We start from the raw sequence: 22,216 nt of genomic DNA, 5'->3' as shown, positions 1-22,216 counted from the left end.
TAGAAAAAAGGGACTGGGACCCCAAGGCCTGAGAAGGGGCACAAGAAATTGAGAAGAGTGCAGAAAGGGAGTTGGGAAGATACAACTGAACTTTAGTTTGTCCATGGGGGAAACGGAGAAGATATGTTTTTTTACTATACAGAATGATCCCTCAAGGACTGAGACATAGTCTAGTACTAGTAATGCTCTAATGTCTCTATGATGTGGTTTAACATAGGTGGGTTACCCTGGGAATCTTTTATTGATTCCAATAAAATACATAATATTTGATATTTTACATATAATGTTTCTTATATAGAAAACTATATCTTAGGTAATATACAACCATCTTACACATAAGTGTTTGGAACACTATTCATTTTGGATGGAAACATGCTATATTAGAATATAAACAAAGATCAACATCTAAATGTTAAAAAAATAAGTTTTCATCCCCAACAAACCAAATTTCCTTGCAATTTAGTAGACAACATTGAATAACCTTGATTTTACGGCATGTGAAATAACCCTGCTCATCAGATCACACTTCCCTCTATAGCACATATTAGATATTTTTAGATATGCTGGAAGTATACTTGCGAAGTCAATCTATTAGGTAAAGACCAACTTTGATAAGTGACAACTACAAGTGATTAATTCTTCTTGAAGTTCAAGGCCATTGATGCCATATTTTCAAAATTGATAATAATTTTAAAAATTTTAACAAAGCAGTGCAAGTACTTGGTAACAATTATTTTGTGTTTATATACATCACATATATTGGACCTTACAAAAATTTAAACTTATGAAAATAACCTGATAATAGTTTTTATGAAGAATTGGAAAAAATTATCTGAATAGACAAGTTTTGTTAAGTGTGCCAACATTTTGAATAATTTATAATGCTTTTAAAAGGATTTAAAATGATTTTTTCTTCAAAATTATTCATTTTACTATTTCCAGTATATACCAATGACACATATTTAGTACACATGTTCTTTTCCTTCTGAAGGCAATTTTTTACCTTGTATTTAATTTTAAAATACCAAGCGATTTTTAAAATGATGTCATATACAATTTAGATTTTTGTGTAATTTTATACTAAAATAAGATATAAGAAAGGCTGTTATAAAATGATATAAATAATATCAAGTAGTTATAAATTTAAACGTGTGATAAAAAATGTGGACACTTCCAGAAAAATCTAATGTAAAAAATCTATCATATGAAGTGAATTATTAAACATAATGTCAAAGGTTTAATGTGTAAAAATATTTGTCTCAGGAAAAAAATCTTGGTTGAACATTATAGTCCAAGGTTCATATTGAACTCAAAATATTAGGAAGATTAAGTGATTCTCCGAACACCAGTGAGAAGTGTGTAGAAGACGGAGGTCACCCTTTGAAAGAAGATCTCTGTGACCTGTGTAAATTGGAGCCCCACAAACACTTCCAACAAGCATAGGTCAGAATAGGGTCATGGCTCCAGGCCCTCTGGACCACTGTTCACCCAGAGGAGTGTGCTCACCGCGTTAATCTCTCGTCCTTCAGTTCCAGGTCTGCCACTGTGATGAGCTGATCCAGCTTGAATTTAGTGTCAATAATTTCTGCATCCCGAGGAGAGTATGTGCCACCTTCTTTCTGCTTCTGTCGGATTCTAAAACAAATGCAGTAGATCCAAGAAGGGAATATCATAGAAAGCATATGAAATTAGGTTTAGTTTTCTTTTTAAATACAGACATCTAGTCAAATAATTTTTTGCTAAAATCACTTCTCGGAACATGTTGCAAATTTATAGTTACTCAACTTCTTTTCCTGTTTTAATTCTATAGAACATATTCTATTATTTTTTTTTAGCAAGTTGTTGGGTTGAAACTCTAAATTTAATGAGAATTAGTTTATTAAGGCCTGAGCCATTGGCATATTTAAAATATAGAGCCAAGGAGACTTATGCTGTGAGCTTGTTTCTCCTCCCTTTGACTGTCGCATTGATTTGTCATAAAAAGGAAATATGCCAAAGTGGAAATAGCTCAGTGCTATCAATATTAGTGCTAAAAGATAAAGCTCCATTGTTTTTACATACGTGATATATTTTCACATGCATGAAAATACACAAAAATGTTTTTTAATTATCTCATTGAATTTTTATAAAAATATTATAAAGTATATAATATTATCTTCATCATAAAAAATTCATGTTCAAAAATAAAAGTCACATGAATCTGAGAATCAAAACAAAGTCTTTATTTTAAGCTCTTTTCATGCTTATTTCTCTATTACATAGTATGGTATGTTACAAAGTGATATTTAGCTAGTCTATCTATCTTTTACATTTCAAATATTTTTTAGTTTCGAGTCAGGTGTTGAGGATGATATAGAAAGTACAAACCATGTTCCCTATCCTCAAGGATGTACAATTTAGTTGACGACAGGATCCAAATGTAGAAAAAGCATAAAAATAAAAAAAGACTCAAATGACAATTTGTAAGACAGTGCCTAATTAGTTATAAGATATTATATAAGTTATTATAACTATTATTTAGAGCGAATAAAGAAGTAGCATTTTTCTTGGATGTTCCAGGATGAGGAGGAGGAAGCACATTTTAGGTTGACTGAACACAAGCAGAGTTGTAGAAAATTCTAAGGAATATTCAGGTGAGAACAGACTCTTTTGGCTAAAGAGAAGTGTGTGGGACAGTTTTAGGGAAAAAGGGCAACTACTTCCTGCCTACATAAGAAGCTCATCTTGTCAGGAAATAAGAAGTCAGAGAAGATTTTGGAGCAGTGGAATGATATGAATGTGTCCAATGCATACCCTTTAAGGACAAGACCCCTATCTTATACAGAATATCTTTCAAAGTGCCTACTATTAATATAATGACTTTCTCTCACCATCTTCTGGCTAAATATACAAATAGTATGTAGTATAGGGAAAATATCTTTTTCCAGGGCCTTTCAAATAATCTATTAAAATGATGATTTCAGAGATTTAAGATGAAACAGATGATGCATGGAATTCAGAATACAGAACATTCTTCAGTTAAAATAAAAATAGTCTATTGAGCTATTTAGGAAATTAGTGGAATGGTTATTTTTCAAATACAGGTTCTTTTTAACCTGTATATGCAATCTACCTTATGAAACTAGATTTTGAGTTCAGAAGTAACATTTCCATCAAGGTCGTGTAAACAACATGGGGATTAGAAAGATGATACTAAGAATTGGAAGGGACACTTGGAAAACTCAGCACAGACATGTTGATAAAGTAAGTGTGAGAAGGGAGGTCCACCATGTAAGGAAGGGGGACATTTTACAAGTGTTGTCCTTACTGTAAAAATTATCTCTTCTGTCTAAACTTTAAAATTTAGATCTGATTAAAGTATTTTAAATTAAACCTATCAGAGTTATAAGTTATTCAAAAAATGTAGATGGCCTGGAAGCTTCTGCTTTTGCATTATCACTTCATTGTCTCTCAGCTCCAAATCCACTCCTTTGCCCACCTTTGTGATACTGGAGCTGGACCCTACATTTCTCCTTTGCCAGCTGGCAGAATGATAAGCTTTGTCAATAGGGGGCACGAGAGTGACCTTGCAAGGCATTGCCCTTCTGGGTTCCAGTGCTGCATTATTAATTGTGGGCCCAGCAGCCCACCTGGACGATTTCTTGTTGCCTTTGAAGTGTATGCTCTCCCTATCCCATTGGTGAATGATTCCAAGCAGCTCACCTACACCATCCAGCAAAATGGGATGCTTCTATGACCAATTCCAGCTTGTCTATCTTCCAGTAATGATGGGTAGCTTCTATAGAACAGCTCCAGCCTCTTCCCTCTGTCATATTTCTTTGCACACCGATAGGTAACAGGCTACACGTGCTTGTCAGTAGCCATTCCATGTCAGCCTTAAGAGGAAACTTCTTCAATTTCTTAGTTTCTTTACTGTCTTCTCTCCCTCAGACTAAAGACATAGCTGCTTTGTTGCACTTTCTACTTCTGGAACCCTTTACAGTTCTCTTTTAACTGCTTTAGTAGTTAGCCATTTCTACTAGTTAACAACTCTTTACATTAAATGTTTCCCATTCAAATGGCAGGCAGGATTTCCTTCTTTTTTATGGCGAGATTTAGTCAGTCTGCAATGTATACATACTTTAAACATCATATTGTACATGATAAATAGGTACAATTTTATCTGTTAATTAAAAAAATAAATGTTTCCCATTCAAGTAACTGTTATATGGCTTCTGTTTCCTGATTGGACTATGACTGATAAAGTGCACATAAAGCTTCCTGGGAACGTAAGCACAAATAAATCTTACCTTGCAAATGCAAAAATAGCTGTTCCAAGAAGAATTATTGAAAGAATACACAAAGTGACTGAAAGAATGATCTCTACAGTTCTTTCTGAAAGTCCTTCACCTGGAGAAGAGGGATATCATTATCATTAAATATTATTATGCAATACTATCTTGGGTTTCAAACCACAAAAAAATTTTTCTTGGCATATTACTCAAGAATGCTAATTAAATGTACAAACTTCTTCTTCTTCTTCTCCTAGATCTTTTAAATTTGGGGCTCAGTCCTGGGTCCTCTTCTTTTTCCTATCTAAACTTACTTCCTTTGTGAGTCCATCCTGGCTCACACTTTTAATTTTCATCTATATGATGATGACTACTAAATTTTAATCTATCAAACTTTAGACTTATATATCCAATTGCCTAATAGATGTCTTTATTTAAAAGTATATTTAAAATTTCAAAATCAATATGTCCAAAGCTGAATTCCAACACTTCCCTCCTTTCAACTGCATTCTTCTACCACCTCTTGGTTGATGGAAACTCCATTGTTTCAGACACTCAGGCCAAAAATCTTAGAGTCAGCCTTGACTTTTTCTTTCATATAACACACCCTAAACATGTGAGGAAAGCCTGCTGGCTCTATTTTCAATGTATATACACTTTTCACCAAAATAAACCAGGGAACCTTGGAGAGAGAGTAATTCCAAAGTGGGAGTAAAGAACAAATGAATTTAGGACATAATAGTGCCAGAAAGTTAGGAAGCTAACAAAGCCTAATGGTATGAAAAGGAAAAAAATTATCCTGAAGAACCCTTACTGGCTAAATAGGAAACAACTTAAGCATGATAATGAATAAAAACTGAAATTGATTGAATATATATAAATCCACGTGTCTTAATATTCAGTAAAAGAGACAACAAAAATACTGATTTGTAAACATTGGTTAGCTAGACCATTTCCTTACTCTAAACATTTGTGATCAATTTATAATTAAAATTTATAATTTTCTGGCTTTCTTATATGAACTGCATTTTATAATTTTTTAAAAATAGCCCTAGTTAAAAAGATAAAGCTTAAAATTAATTAAGCTTAATTAAGATTAAAGGAGAATTCTGTTTAATAATTATAGAAGGAATGATAAAATTTGAAATTAACAATTTTGTATTCTTAATGAAAATGATTCAGGTAACAATCATAAATGCATTTTAAAATGATTAGGAGAAAGACTAATAGGGAATTGGATATTAACAGGATGCCAAAATATCACCCCATAGATTATTTGCTGATTATAAGTAGGGAAAAAAACAACTTTCCAATGAAAGATCATACTGTTACTGCCACTAAGCCTATTGATCAATTTTAGCACCAAGTGTAACAACCAGATATTATATAGTTCCTTGATGAAAGATATTTTGATCTAGGCAGTAACACCTATGGAGCATCCCTGACAAAAATGTTGATTATGAATATTCAAACTCTTAGATCTTATTTCAAATTTATAAGAAAATAGGAGAAAGAAGAAAAAATAAAATGACAGCAAGCAAAAACAACCAGACAGATCCAGAATATGAGACCTCCTACAGGAAAACTCATCTGGTTGCTTCAGTGGGTCTATGACATAGGAGGGAAAGAGTGAGACGAGAAGGCTTGTAAAGATTAAATGATATTGAAGAGATAATAACAAACACAATGTGTGAACTCTTACTTGGATCCTGATTCAAGCAAATTATAAAGGAAAAAAATCAAAGGATAATATTCAAACGTATATATAGGTAGTATTAAATATCAAGGATTTATTGTTAATTTTGTTTAACTGTGGCAACATAACAAACATGGACTTATTAGAGAAATGTACTACTGTAGAATATCATGTTTTCTATGACTTACTTAAAAATATGTCAAAAGTAAGTGAACTAATGCATAAATAAAACAAATGTGGCAACATGTTAATAATTATTAAAAATAGTAGCTATTTGGGAGTTCATGATGGCGTGCTTTCTACTTTTATGTCTGTTCCACTCACTTTGCACCACCTCTGATGCCAGCACCCTGCTCCAGGCCACCATTTTGTCTTGCATGCATTATTGTGTGGACACTTAGCAAGTCTCCCTGCGGCCACTCTTGTCCTTCTTCCATCTTTTTTCAGCATAGCAGCAAGGCGATCCTTTTAAAACATCACTCCTCTGCTTCAAATCCTCCTCATCTCTCTTAGAGAAAAGCCAAAGTCCTTCCAATAGCCTATGTGATCTGGTCCATCACTAACTTTCTGGTCAGAAGGTTCCTATCACCTCTTTGGCTTCCCTTCCAATCCCCACATTACTTACTTCTCTGCAGCCAGATTAGCCTCCTTCTGAGGAGTGACATGAGGTCACTCTTGATATAGGGCTTTTGCAGCAACTACTTCCTCTGCCTGGAAAGGTATATCCCGTGTATATCTGTCTGGGTAGCCATTTTATTTCCTTCAAGGGTTTGCCCAAATAACACCTTGTCAGGGACCATCTGTTATGGACTGAATACATGTGTCTTCCCAAAATTCATATGTTGAGGCCCTAGCCCCCAGTGTGGCCACATTTGGAGTAAGAAGGTAATTAAGGTTAAATGAAGCCATAAGAGTGGGGCCCTGATCTGATAGATACTAGTATCTGTATAAGAAGGGACACAAGAGAACTTGTTCTCTCTCTCTCTCTCTCTCCCTCTCTTTCTCTCTCTAACCTGCACCCCGCGCCTCCTCTCCCCCCGCCAATCTCCACTCATGCACCAAGGAAAGGCCATGTGAGGATACAGCAAGAAGGCAGCCATCTGTAAGCCAGAAAGAGAGCCCTCACAGGATAACAAATGGGCAGGAACCTTGATCTCAGACTTCTATCCCACAGAACAGGGAGAAAATAAACTTGTGTTGTTTGAGACACTCAGTCTATGGTATTTCATCATGGCAACCTGAGCAGACTAATACACTACCCTATTTAAAATTGAAAGATATAACTCCCTACACTTTTTCCCTCCCCCTTCCACACTCCTCTTTTTCTTTTCTCCATAGCTCTTATCATCTTTTAACATATGCTACAATTCATTTATTTATTATTTATTATTCTTATGCTTATTGTCTGTCTTTCCCTCCAGGATGTAAGCCCCCTGAGGACAGGGGTCTTTATTTTATATGAAATTATTCCAAATTCTGAAAATAGTACTGGGCACATAGTAAATGTTCAATAAATATTTGCTAAATTTTCTAGAGAACAAATACATTGATTTTGAAATAGACATTAAAAATTTTCAGGTTGATCAGGCATTGAACTTAATAAGAATATAAAAATTATTAATCATTTATTTCAGGCACAACTAATTATAATTTTAACCAATTTTAAGCTACAAGATTTATAATTTTACCATAAAAAGTATTATAGTCAGGTGACAAAATAGGTTATCTGTAAAATATGCAGTGATTAATGTTTCACCTTTTTTCCTGGATTGGTACTTATAAAATGTTACCAATATGAAAGGGTTCCTGTGGCTAGTCTACATGGTAGATTTAAATAAATACTGAATTTTAAACAGTTATCAGAACTACACGGTCCTCTAGAATCTCCAGCTAAATATAAAAGTGCTAAGGCAGCATGTGTCTCATAAAGGATTTCAGATACACCATTTTTTACATTAAAATATGAATGGTTTGTTTTATGAATTTTCACATGCTAACTCTAATTGGATATGCTTGGGGAAGGAGGCATCAAGATGAATAAAGAATTATCTTTACCAGGTAATAATGAATCACTGGGCCTTAGAACTCAGCAGGAAAAAAATGTTTTCAGAGACCACAAAAACATTTTTCAGATTAGATTACCATTTCAAAGCACTGGCCAAGTGAGGAAATGACATATAATATATTAATAAACAATATGTAATCCTTTGGGCACATGTATTACAAAAGTGTCACTAGGAGAGGACAAAATGTTCCCTGATTGTAGAGTACACTTTCTGATTCACTGCTGTGCACGGATCCACAGAGCATTAGCAGCACAGAATGAAGTCACTTCTCCAAATCCTTTCACATTAAGCGGAATTCTTCTACTTGAAAACATAAACATGATTCCTTTAGTAATAGGCACAAGTCATTTCCTGACTAGAATTGAAATCTTGTGACAGATCAAATTAAGTTGTTTGTTTGCATAATAAATTATTTTACTGCAATTTAGCAAATCATAACTATAAAACACTAAGTTTTCATAAGTATCACCTTCTGATTGAAATTATCATTATTTAAATTCAGCGTATGGAGCCAACTTTTTAAACCTCTTTTATACCTCTAAGAAGCAACTTGAGTTGAATGAGATATAAATCTCATAGTACAAGGTCTGACTCCTGATATACATGCATATAAAGTAGAAGATCTTCTTATTTTTTAAAAGTTCTTACAACAGGAATAAAGTATACGGAGTTCATCTTCTCTTTTCGCCCAGTGTTAGTCATCTGGGATATTGAAACACTGCACAGAAAAATTACTAAGAGTCTCTCAGATTCATAACTCAAGAAATATACTTAGACAGGAGGAATAAATAATAAGTATTTGAGGTCTGCGGTCCCCAGTCTGTGGACTGTGAGGGACGGGGCCACAGAGCTCTGCTGGCCCCACCCCGCCCCCTTCCATGAAAAAACTGTCTTCCATGAAACCGGTCCCTGGTGCCAAAAAGGTTGGGGACCACTGTTTGAGATGATGAATATGTTAATTAGCTTGATTCAATCATTGGACATTGTCTACATATATCACAGCATCATTTCGTACCCCATAAATATATACAATTACAATTTGTCAACATTCAATAAATATTTAAAAATATATAAATGAAAACACCTTAGATGGATGTCATTTTCATTCATTCAGACTGGCAAAATTTTAAAAGTAGATAACAAAATGTTTGCCAAGGTGTGGGGAAAAAAAATCACACTCATCTATTGTTAAAAAGAAAAGAGGAATTATGGTATCTTTGTCTGCAAAAAAAACACATACTCATTTGTGAATGTTAACCTCAAAAAGCCAAGACAAGAAGGTGAGAAAAGAGAACAGCTAGAAATAATTTAAAATATTCAGAAGAGAAAATAGTACAGCAAGGATAGGAAATCTGTGGGATCAGAAACATCATCAGTAGTAAGGAAGCTGAAAGCTACCTGGGCACTTAGTGATTTTCAAGCAGTGCAGGGTTTTTACAAGCACAGCACTGACTGCAGTCACACTGCCTGGGTCTGAAAGCTCGTGCTGCCACAAACTTTGCTAAGGTTAAAAATCTTGGTTGAGTTGCTTAAAGACCCACTGCTTCAGATTTCTTACCTATAAATTGAGGATATCTATAAATAGGAGGTTATCTTACAGAATTGTAATGAAGAATACATTACTTTATATGCAAAACAACTGAAAGACTGGGTACATAAACAATGTCCGGTATTTTTATTAATAAACATTTGATATTCATACATTCATCTGATTTAATCTCTCAGCTTATGAGTTAGGTATTAGTATTCTCATTTTAGAAATAAGAATTCAGAACTTAAGTAATTTGTTAAATAACTAACCTAAGGTCACATAAATTCAGTATATGTTAAAACTGCATGAACTATGCCTCTCTGACTGCAAAGTTTGCGAGGTGCACCACACATTACTACCGCCTCCATAATAAAGCAAAACTTTCCTCTGCTCCTTGCATGCCTTGGGGAAAGTGATCCTTTGGCAGCAAAAGATGATAGCAACTCCCTATTTCTCAGTCTAAGTGAGCATATTGGAACTTTTCATGGTAATTAAATGAGAAGTGTTATGACAAAAGAAAACAATCACAGAGTGCCTTTGCCATAGGGTTTAAGATTTCATCTTGTTCAGCTTTAATGATAGCCCTGTAAGGTGCAGAAAGGAGTGTCTGGTTTTCGAATCATAGGAATCCTCTATAATTAAACCTTGTTATCAAAACATTGCCTGTAAGCAGTTTCCATAAACTGATGTGCCTAAGGAAGATTTTTTTTTTTTTAAAGTTTAAGAGGCTTTCTTGTGAATTTTGTTAATAAAAAATGTTAATGTTCAATCTTGAGTGAAAACAATATCAAATAAGTCATAAGTATTTATTTAGGATTAAAATAATGCATATGTCATTTCTCCTGTTTATTCCTACAGGCCATAAAGATTTCCCTAGGTGCAACCTGCTCGTCCATAGACTCATCCTTATCCAGCAAATGCTTGGTCCCCTCTCCCTTATATTTCTGTTAGCCCTTTTCACTAAACTTAAACCTTTTTTTAGTTCATCAGTCTATGTTGAATCTTTTACGCCTAATTTTGACTTCCAAATAATAACATCTCTGAGAAGCACAACTATCACCAAAATGATCTGCAGAAATAGCATTGAAAAGGCTCTTAAATCCTGAAGTTTCAATTTTTAGGCAACTCAGCTTAGAGCTCACTGACCGTGGTGTGCAAAATACCAGTGAATGAATATTTATTCGCTAGTGGTTTGGTTTCTTAGATAGGATCTAGATGTCTCTCACTGAACTCTGGAATTACATATACACATAAGTCTTTAGCATGCTTGCTAAGAATATTGGGAGCCACTAGCCTACTCTAAATGTTATCAAAGGACTCAGTCATCCTTTGTAATCTTCTGATCTTCTGATGACACTAGGGATATTATATCAATGCACTTTATTATTTGGTTGTCCTCATTCTCATAGCTGTGAAAACATTCTTGCCAGTGACCACTGACCATTGTAGAAATGGTCAACTTTGTTTCCTTTTTAAGTCCTTTTACTGTATCTTCCTTGGCAAAGTTCTTTTGCCAATAATTCTTTTGATTCCATGGCCTTCTACTAATGTCAAGTAGACCAGGGCCATTTCTAGGGGGTGCTCTTTGTTTCCTGACCCATCAAGATGAACCTGATCTCCACAGAACCACAATATCCGATAGTCTTGGTAGAAAGCAAACGTGACGACAGAAACTGATAGTGTTAAATTCATTAACCAGCAAAAATGGCTCCGCAAGGACTTCTGTTCCAAGACTGTGCTCTCATTTCACCATGACTAAGGATTACACCCCTAGTGATTTCCTTCATTCCTGTCACTGTTTTACCAGCTATAAATGACTATCTAAATAGCAGAATCCCATGTGGTCAAACCAGAATAAGCATTACAGGCCAAAAGCCAGTTACAAAGCTGCTATCTATAAGGAGAGAGTCCTTGGAAGATCACTGTCTGAGAAGTAGCCTCAAAAGATGTCCCTATGTCACTGGTATACAAATAATATACTGAATTTTGAGCAATTTGATAATAGATACATGGGACCCTTCCTTGTCACTATTCCTTACCAGCCCAACGGCTTTTTACCTACTGTGTCCAGTCTGTATTCCACCAGTTTCTCCTTCTCTAATCTTGGCGGGATCCTGTGCTCTGTCCATTCCACATCTTCTACCCTCTCTAGACTCCTGATGTTACCACGGTACATAAACATTAGTACCTACATGATTGGGGTGGTGCTGGTTATGATTCCAAAGAAAGAATCAGAGAACTAACTGTGTGTTTCTGCTACATTCCAGAACTGGTCATTGCATCCTACTACCCTGCCTGTGAGTGGAGGGAAGAAAGAGAAGACATCGCTGAGGAGCACCTTGAGACTATCTGCAGTGCTGGATGAGGCCATCCTTGGCTGAATCTAAGGAATCATGACCCTGTACACCATGATTCCTGATGCTTGGTGCTCATTCTTTATGGCTCTTCTTTTTCATTTCTGTTACCCTGAATGTCTCAACTCTGCTGCTCAGATAACTAAACATGTTGTCCTCCCATCAATAATCTGTATCAAACCAGCAAGCTGATGAGAGACATATACACAACACACAACACAGTAAGACTAGCTCCTTTCGGCACTGCTCCTATAAAATAGCATCTCCCTAAGACACATGAGTTTTCCATCTTTTCTGTCTTGTATCTTCCATCAGTAAATGCACCAGGATCACTGTTTAGCTGCAGTAATGGCTTCTGAATGCTGTAACCTATAGGAAATTATGTTGCTGACAATAAGACAACAAGAGTGGTGGTATCAGTGTGTGATGGACCCACCTATCAAATGAAGAAACACTCGACACAATTTCAAAACCGTAAGACTAATCAGCTAGCTTAAAATGATTAAATTATTGGGTAAAATTAATCAGACTAATGATTTTATGAAATTAAACAGTCTAGCCAAAGAAATTTATATGTTATTTCTCTACAAACATCTATGTAGCAAACTAAATGCCCCTTCTTTATTTCCTCAAAATGCAGAGTTTCCCTGATTATGCAAAGGTTGCAAAGGCTAGCTTTCTATACAATTAATATTTCTATAATTTGATGAAAATTTCTGGCTGAAAATGGTGAACTAATCTCTTTTCTTCCAGTCACAACTCTCACTGAAATCTATTTGCAGCTCATGTAGAACAACAGCTCACCAGAATCTGAGCAACACACAAAGTCTGACATTCTCAAGTGGTGTCCCAGAGATACACTATTCATCTGGTTCCTTAAGGTATTACAGATGGATGAATTGGGGTTTTGAAAAGAAATAGGAAGTTGTGATACTCTCCTTGAAATTCTAGGGAAATAATTTCCCCTAAATAAGGATATGTCTAAAATCTTTCATTATAACCAATTTAAAAAGAAGCTATTAAACATTAAAAAATTTACTAACTCTAAAATATTAACATCTTTACATAAGTTGTTTCATTTAAACCTTTCAACAACCCTTCACAGAAGATACTCTCATCATCATTTTTTCCAAATAAGGAAACTGAGATTTATAGAAATTAAATTATTTGCTCAAGTGGCAGAGCCAAGATTTGAAGCCAGGTCTAAATCTTGTATTTGTAGTATAGTAGTTATGGAACCCTGTGCTGGAATGTTGGAATTCTGGCTCTGGCACTTAATTACTTAACCAATCTGGGCCTTTGTTTCCTCATCTGTAAAATGGAGCAAACATTAGCACTTAACTCAAGGTTTCTCATCCTCAGCCCTATTGACGTTATGGGCTGCCCTGCGCCTTGTGGAAATTCAGCAGCATTCCTGACCTCTGCCCTCTAGAGAGTACCATACACCACCACCACCACCACCACCACCACCACTCTTTTGTGGCAACCCAAACTGGCTCCAGACATTGCCAAATATTTCCTGGGGCATAAAATCACTATGATTGAGAAGCACTGATCTAAATTAAAGAATAGTTGTAAAGAGTTCATCAGCAAAGAGCCTAGAAGTGTGCCTGGCACAGAATATTTAATGTTAGATAGGATTATGGTAATGGTGATGATGATGATGATATACATGCATCTGACTCAACTGTATTCGTGTTTTATTTAGGCCCGATTTAGGTAAGCATAATTGAAAGAAACCCATGAAAGAGCTGTTTGAAAGAAAATAACGATATTAAAGAGGACTTGTAAGCCTCTAGTTTTTAGGATTATTTAGGGAAATCTTCCATAAGCCTATTTCTCTTTTATTAGGTAAATATGTTTTATATATAAGATTGCATATTAAGAGAGTCAAATAAATATTTGGTATAATGTTAGTACATCTTAGCACAGAAGCAACACCCTAACAAAATCTATGCCCAGATTTGAATGGATAAAATTTGGAACATCAATCTTTTAAAGGAACATTACAAATACTATTTTTTCCTTAGGCTAATTAACATTGAAATGAATTTATACTTAAGAACAGTCAGTCATTGATTGATATGTTTACTAATAACTATTCCAACTATGATAAATGTTGATACTATACATTAAATTAAATTACAAAATATGTCTTACCTAAAGTCTTAACAGGGTCAGAATAATCAGAGTCTGTAAATTGTCCCATGATATTTGTGGCTCTAAATTTAAATCTATAAAATAAAAAATTAAAACCAACAATTTGCATATCATATGACTTTTCAATGAACAACTTAAATAATTATGAAAACTGTATATTTTTATTCAAGAGAAAATGAATTTACAAGATGCAAATTTGGAATTGAATCACCATAAGAACAAATATATACCATATCTATATGAGATGACAATAATTATCTTGTACTTGAGTCTGTTGAATTTGATGGGGCAATGACAAAAAATTTGGCAAACTGATGAGAAGTCAGCAGTTTAAGCAAATGAAGCAGATCACCTCCCTCAGAGATTTGTTTGGATGAAATGATTTAATACCTGTGAAAGTGTGTTGCACTAATATACTTTATAAATATAAGATTAGAATTATTATATAAAGCTTATCTTATTTACCTGTAAACAAGTTAATAACAATGCTTCTTATTTCTGTGTGTGCACAGTTGTATTTGCACATTTTTTATGCTTTCATAGCATTTGAAGTAGAAAAGAGTACAGAAGAAGATCAAGCTTAAAAATTCTGGGTGATTCTAAGATCCTCATAAACAACTGAAATTTGCCTCATTTAAAAGTGAAAAACACAAGGCATTTAAAAATATTTAACCAATAAATTACAATACATGATTTAATCTCCACCATTATATAATACAATCTTTATGCTTCCATTTGTTATACACAGAGTCTGTTTTGGAAACAAATATGTGAAATAAATAAGAATACATATAAAACTTGTGGCATATCATTTTCATAATTGTCATATGTATGATGGGTAAAATTCAGGCAATAACCTAGAATACAAACCAAAGTGATTGCATTTAATAATATATGATAAAGCATTATTTTTTTAATTGTCTAATTTCTCTAACTTGTCTAATGATAACTTGGCCTAGGACATTTATAAAGAATTTGATAATGATTTAACTAGCAGGCCTTTTTAAAAATTACTAATAAAAATTATATTTTAAAAATCAAATAAGGTTAAGAAGATTTTTTAACTGCAGTTTTATGATACAAAGTTAATATAATCAATTCAATAGGAAAAAAATAATCAATTTAGCAAGGAATTTAATAAAGCCAAAATATCAGCATTGATTTTAATATGTTAGGTTATTAAGGGTTACAAAATGCCAAATATTAAAGGAAATAGTAAAGATTTCTATCACTCATTCAGATGTTTGATAGGATAAAAAGCAGAGAGTTATTGCTATGAGTAACATAAAGGGAAGTCACCATAACCAAAAGAACAGGATAGTGTTTCTAAAAACCTGTACATCAGCATGCATGGCAAAATAATGAGTGAAAAACAAATTAGTCACTCTACAGAAAGAATTAAATGCTCCAGTAGTACATTTTTCATCTTATCTTTTGTAACTTATCATATCAAATCATAATTACTTTTAGGTTTTCCTGCTTCCCCTGTAATACTGTATGTTTATGAAATGTAACAATAATTCCTTGTTTATCTTTCCATTCCTAGAGTCTGAAAGATCAGGTCACTATAAATGGTGGACATCCAGTATTTATCAGAAAGATAGAAGGATGGGTAGATGAATGGATGAAAGATATTAACTAGCTTGCTAATACAATGCATGGCAGACATAAACTATACTTACAAGTATTGCTTTTTTGGCTTAAGAGGTCCATTGCAAATTTTATCTTCATTGCCACGAATCATACATGCATTATCAGCACCTATGACATAAATTTCTTCATTGCCACTAAACTTTGTCTTTCCTTCTGTACATGGAGGGTTAGGAAAGCCTTCATTTGTAAAATATGGTCTTGCTTTATTAAAATATGCATCATACCACTTTGTTACATTTCCATCATGCTGGGCTGTTTTCAGAAAAAAAAAAGAATAATGATTATAAGTAATAGATGAATGTATTTTCACATTTATAAAGAATATTTTTATAATTGCATGAAGGGAATCTGGACACAACATCAGTCACTCTATAAACCACCAGAGATGATTCAACCGATCTACCTAGATAGGCAGGTAACTCTGTCCTTCCCCATCACACTTGAATCTATATGCATTGTTGTGGAGGATAATTTTCTCAGGTAGAAAAAGCATATCCCTTAGCTGAGGGTAATTTTCTTGTTCACACCTACAAGGAAGCTATCAAGATTCCACCTTGCCAAAATAAAAACAATCCTAGTAGCATATGAAATAAATAAATCACATATTTATTTTAACTATGCCTTTTCTTATCTTGGTGAAATATTTTAGGCATCAACAATTGATTGGTATAATTAATGATAATATTGACAGTCTATTAATCTCAAGAGTACTGTGATAATTGGGAATCAATCTCATATTATTAATTTTGAACTAAAATGTTTTTCGTGTGCAGCAATTCACATGCCACAATATAACAAGATAAATTAATATTTGATGATACCTCCTGTTTCTGCCACAAGCACTTGTACATATTTGATTGGTCCATGATCATCACTGTAGTAACATATTGGCATTCTGATTGTAATTGTTGTTGAAGTAACAAGAAGCTTTCCTGTGGCATCATAAATAGGGATTGGCTTGGTTTTTGGTCGTGCTGGAGCTATAACCAAAGAATATCACTACAATAAATTTTTTGTTTCTGAAGAGAATACAAAATTTTAAATTCTCATTTTGTGCAGGTAATTTACAGATAAAGTGATTACAAACATAAATGACACATGAAAGAGAGTTGTGTTTGGATACAGCAGATATTTAGCAATTATTACCTCCTGAAGGTATAATTATGTATGTGAGACTTTCCTGAGATATTGAGGCCCAGGTGTGATTTTCAGGCATCCAATTCCTCTTTCCATATTAAAAAAATTCCATTTATATATGCTTTCACTCATATATAATTGTCATAAATGCATAAAAATGTTTACATCTTATTAATATTTTAGTGTAGTTTTTTTTCTTTTCTTTTACTTCCTTGAGATGGCTCACTAATTTCTGTTCTAGTCATACCAGTATCCCTCTCACAGTTAATCCATACCCAACATCTGGGTGACAGCCTCCCACGTTTTTCTCAATGTTCATATAATCATGTTAAAATTCATAAATAGTCATATATAACAGACTCCTCTCACTGTTTGATTCTTCTAATGGGGCTCTACTATGTATTACAATTACTCCACATATTGCTTTTCTTGCTTAAATATGACTTGTGTAAGTCTTTTTAAGTCACCAGGTACAGTGTCAACTCATTCTTCTTAATGACTATAGTATACATCATGTGCAGCAGCATCACAATCACTCAACCATTCATCTAGTCACGGGAATTCACTTTTCCTCCAGCTTTCGAACGTTTGCTGCAATAATTAACCTTGCACAGTTAGCTTTATTTACTGATCCTTTTATTTCTAAGAAATAGATTCCCAAGAGCAGAATTTCTGGAACAAAAGACATACATATATTTTTAACTTTAATAGACATTGCCAGAATAATTTCTAAAAGTGCCAAGATAATTCACATTTTACCATCAAGGGATAAAAATATCTCCAAAGTAAATATTTGTAGAAGCTCTGCTTGTTCCACTTCATCATATATATATATGTGTGTGTGTGTGTATATATATATATATATAAAATATGTACAATATAATATATTTACACACACATCCCCTTTAACATCAGTAAATTACTTAACCAAACCTCAATTTCCATATTTTTAAATTATTTTTAAAAAGCCTCTCATTGCTTTTTCACAATAGTCTTAGAAAACATTAGAAATAAAAAATAGTTAAAAATAGATAAAAAGCCTCTCAATAAAGTCATAAAATTGTTAACATTGTTTTCAATTTATAGATGAGGAAAATGTCTAGTTATGTCACATAGTTATCAAAGGCAAATATCAAGACTTGAACCAAAGTTTTTAGACTTGTTTCTTTAGTTCACTCTGTTTTGAGCAGCAGATTCAAATGCAGACTTCTTGCCTGATGCATCAGTTTGGGTGCTCTGAGAAGTAAAGGCTAAAATGAGATTAGATGTGAAAGAGGTTTATTGGGGGAAATAGCTGAAGAATTAAGGGACAGAGAGCAGGAGCAGGAGGCAAGAGCCCTCAGAACACAGATCACAGGTGTGACACTGTAAAAGGGGAGAAGAAAGGAAGGATTCAGTAGGAAGAGGCTCTGGTTTCAGGGAGCTCTGACACTTCCAGCCAGGCCACTGGGGAGCCCCCATGCAAAGGTTTCCATTTAGAGGACTCCAACATTAGGCATTACTGTCCACCTCCATATTATCTGTCAAATGTAAATTTAATGAGACTGCTATTAATTCAATACTCCATGCACTAATAAAATCGTGTTCCTAGTAGAGAAAAATTAATTTCTTTAGGACCTCACCACTGCTCATATATTTTCTCTAGACTAGTCATAAGTCTGCCTGCCTTAGGTAAGGAATGCAAGTCAGAACTAAGCATCCTAACATGGGGATGGGCAAAGTATCTGAAATGGAAAGTGTTACTAAAGCATAAAAATAATGCATCTATTGCTGTCTGCACACCTACATGTCTGCTACTGAATAACAAAGAGAAATTAAGATGGTATGACTTATGCTCTCCTTTGGAAAGTCATTTTGTGAAATAACTGATGTTTTTACAGACTGTATATCTGTATTCCAAAGTACTAAATTTATCAATTAAAATCAAATAATTAATACTTAAATAGTATTACAATTATATCAATTATTCATTGATGAAAAGATAAAATTTATGAGCTTCATCTAACAGTGAATAATGTTTCTTATTCTTAAGAGTACAAATTTCCAGACACTGTCCTTAGGGTTTTTCAAAGATTATCTTTTTTAATTTTCACAACAACCCATGAGGTAGGAACTAGTATTATCTCCATTGTACAGGCTGATAGAGGTTAAGAAACCTTCCTAAAGTCAAACAGATATCAAGTGGCCAATCCAGAATTCAATCTCAATAGTTTGACCCTAAACCCAGACTAATGCTGGCGCTTTTAATCATTGTGCTCTGCTGTCCTTGCCAAAGACTGAGAAAAGTCATTTTTTGCTTTATAAAGAGAAGTATGAGGTAGAATTCTACTAAATGTCCATCCGGTTCAGTTTTTTAAATCTCTCTGAAGATTTTATTATACAATAAAATTGTGCGATGGCGCGATCACTTGCTTGTTTTCAATCTTAGGGAGAGAAGGCATGGCTGAATGGCCCCAAATTCCTCTTAACAATCTTTTTTGAGGTTTTGAAGGGAAGAGACCTAAATTTTAGTTATACTCTCTATAAAAATTACCTTCCAGAATAATGAATTGATAAAACTACTTTATAGTCAGAATCATAAAGTTGAATATATAGTGGTTCAGTACACACTACTTCATTAACTGAAAAGAATCTGATTTCTAAGATAATCTTTCAGTCAAGGAATCTAATTAGAACTAGGTCTAATCATAGGCAATTTAAAAAAGTTTTCTTTTGAATAAAATTAAAAAACATAAAATAACAGACTATAAAACTTGTCTTTGAAAACTTTAAACTTAGAGGAAAAGAAATATAAAAGGTGGGCATTCTCCTTATTGAACATGGTAATTTACATCATTATTTAGACATTTTAATGATAGCTTTAATAAGCATACATTATTACTTAATATATGTTTATTACATGCATATGCATCATTTCAAGGTTTGTGTACATCCTTAACTCAAGTATGGAATTCAAATTATAATCACTCTCTGATTAAGACAATAGCATTTCCTAGGATGATAGCTCATGTATATACCTTTGATATCCATGGTTATTCTCATCTGAACCTTTGGCCCTGCGCCAGCACTATTGATTGCATAAACCTAAAACAAAGAAACATTTTGTTACTATTTTCTAGTTACTGCTTATGTGTATCTATAATTTATTATAGTTATATATAGTTTTAAAGTGATTCCTCTTTTAAAAACAATTGGATGTAGTCTATTAATTATATTTTCTGTCATCCACTTAAATGAATACAATATAGGTAGGAAGAACATTAACAATGAAGTATTTCTTAATACTGATATTCTGGTACTAAGCCCTAAGAACAAAGGCTAAGCGACCTAAACAGCCCTATCACAGCGATCAGGAAGGACTGTGACTTCAATTTGAACTCGTAGGAGGAACAGAACAGTAAAGCCACTATATCTACACTCTCTCTTCATCTACTCTAACATCTGTTCCTTCTCTCTGTAGCTAGGTAACTCTGACTTTCTTTAAATCCATATTCAAGATCCCTTTTTCTCCTTCTTTGAGATGAAATCCTATTCCTCCAGCCTCCCAGTTTTCCTGTATTAAATCATCCCTCTGAAAGTTGGCCTTTATGCCCTTCTTCACCCCTGCCCCAAAGTATCTGATGCTATAACCTGCATAATGCAGCATATACACATAAAGCATTTCTGTTTGTATATACAGCGGGTGATTTACACAAATGTGAATCCTTTCAATTAACTTTGTGCTTAGAAAGTTGTAGACACAGAATCTTCTTTTATTCACTTTATCTTGCTATATGAAACAAAGACCATGTTCTTGGCCACTTATATTGTGCTTGATTAACACAGTTCAGTATATGTTTATTGAAATTAATTATTTTGTTTTATACATTAGTGGTCTGCCCTTCCACACTATAGATACTTTGGAATTGTTTCTATTTGGATTAAAATTGTAATATCATATATGATGTGGTAGATTTGGTAAATAAACCAAGACCATAAAATGTGGTTAAACAATATCTAAAGGAAATATTTATTGGAGTTTATAGATTTTAAAAAGGAAGTATTCAAAATGAAAAGTGATGTTATAGTGTGGTTAATTATTTTTATTTCTTTATGTTACAGTGTAACATTTAGGTGAAATAATATGATAAAGTTGGGAGTGCTTCTCAAATTGCAGTGTGTAAAGAAGTCACTTGTGAACCTTACTAAGTACAAATATGTAGGTTTTGATTCAGTAGGTCAGTACAGGTGCAAAAGTTATACACACTAACAAACTTCAAGGCGTTAAAAACACTGTAAAATGCCCTCTGAAAACAGTTACAGGGTTTTAATTTTTTCTTTAAATTATTAGTTAGTTGTAATTTGTTTTATTTTCTATTTTCTCTCTTATTCCACAATAGCTGAAACTGATATAGCACTCACTACCTACCATAACCATAAATATTTAATCCTTCTAAAAATCCTACAAAGAAGTTACTATTCCTATTATCAATTTTTCACATGTGGAGACTGAGGCACGGGTTTGATAAAGGTGACCAGACACTGAAGCCAGATCATTTCATTCTCTAAACCACCACCTTCCCTCTAATAGATCCTTCATAATGGTGGTCCATTTAATGAGACATGCAACAAGAATCACAAGATAGATTATATAAATATATGAAGTTAAATTGAGTGACAGAAAGAATAAATATATATATTCATTTCATATACACAAATTATTAACAGTGTTCTGATAATCAAACTGATACAAAGAGTTGGTAGGAGGATTACTTACTAAGCTACTTGAAGGTTTAGAGTGAATTCTATGTTGCTTAAAAGATGATTTTTCTGAACCATGTAATTCTATTTGAAAATTCCAAGACATGATACAAAAATAGGTAAAGAATGAAACAAATTGTGTGTGTCTGTGTATATGCACATGAACTCACACACATGTCCTAAAATAATTTAGAATTAAGATATACTATTAGCTTTTAGTAATAATTGTGCAAAATGTATGTGAATTTCAAACATGTATATAGTTATTTCTGCCTTTTGTCTGCCAAATGGAAGTCTGCTTTTCCATTTTTCATAATCACACATAGTTTTCTTTTAGACAGAGTTATCTGTTTACATGTCACTGTTCTTTTATTAATACTTTTAATATGTATTTCCTTTCTCTTTTATTTCTGCAAACTTATTTGTTATCTATATATTTTAATAGTACTTGCTGTATTACAAAGGAAATAGGCAACTTCATTTCTCTAAATCTATTTTATGTTAAAATGTCAAATAATTTCACAAAAAGATATGAGAAATGTAATATGCATTACAAACTGCAACATTTTAGAACGCTGAGTAGATAAACCGACTTCGTAACTTAGATA

At 33.5% G+C, this 22,216-nt stretch overlaps 1 protein-coding gene across 1 annotated transcript in view; it reads right to left on the bottom strand.

The window, feature by feature from the left end:
• Positions 1-22,216, bottom strand: part of PTPRQ (protein tyrosine phosphatase receptor type Q) — a 193,900-nt gene that overhangs the window by 43,443 nt on the left and 128,241 nt on the right. Inside the window, exons 30-35 of the mRNA XM_069489984.1 lie at positions 19,886-19,952; positions 16,553-16,711; positions 15,761-15,983; positions 14,079-14,152; positions 4,290-4,389; positions 1,507-1,635 (exon numbers count right to left, since the gene is read on the bottom strand). Of these exons, the coding sequence (XP_069346085.1) occupies positions 1,507-1,635; positions 4,290-4,389; positions 14,079-14,152; positions 15,761-15,983; positions 16,553-16,711; positions 19,886-19,952 (752 nt within the window). The remainder of the gene's footprint in view (positions 1-1,506; positions 1,636-4,289; positions 4,390-14,078; positions 14,153-15,760; positions 15,984-16,552; positions 16,712-19,885; positions 19,953-22,216) is intronic.

This window comes from Eulemur rufifrons, chromosome 16, assembly GCF_041146395.1.
Source record: "Eulemur rufifrons isolate Redbay chromosome 16, OSU_ERuf_1, whole genome shotgun sequence".
Taxonomy (NCBI): Eukaryota; Metazoa; Chordata; class Mammalia; order Primates; family Lemuridae; genus Eulemur; species Eulemur rufifrons.
The sequence above is the reverse complement of the archived record's forward strand: the minus strand, read 5'-3'. Positions and strand labels throughout refer to the sequence as shown.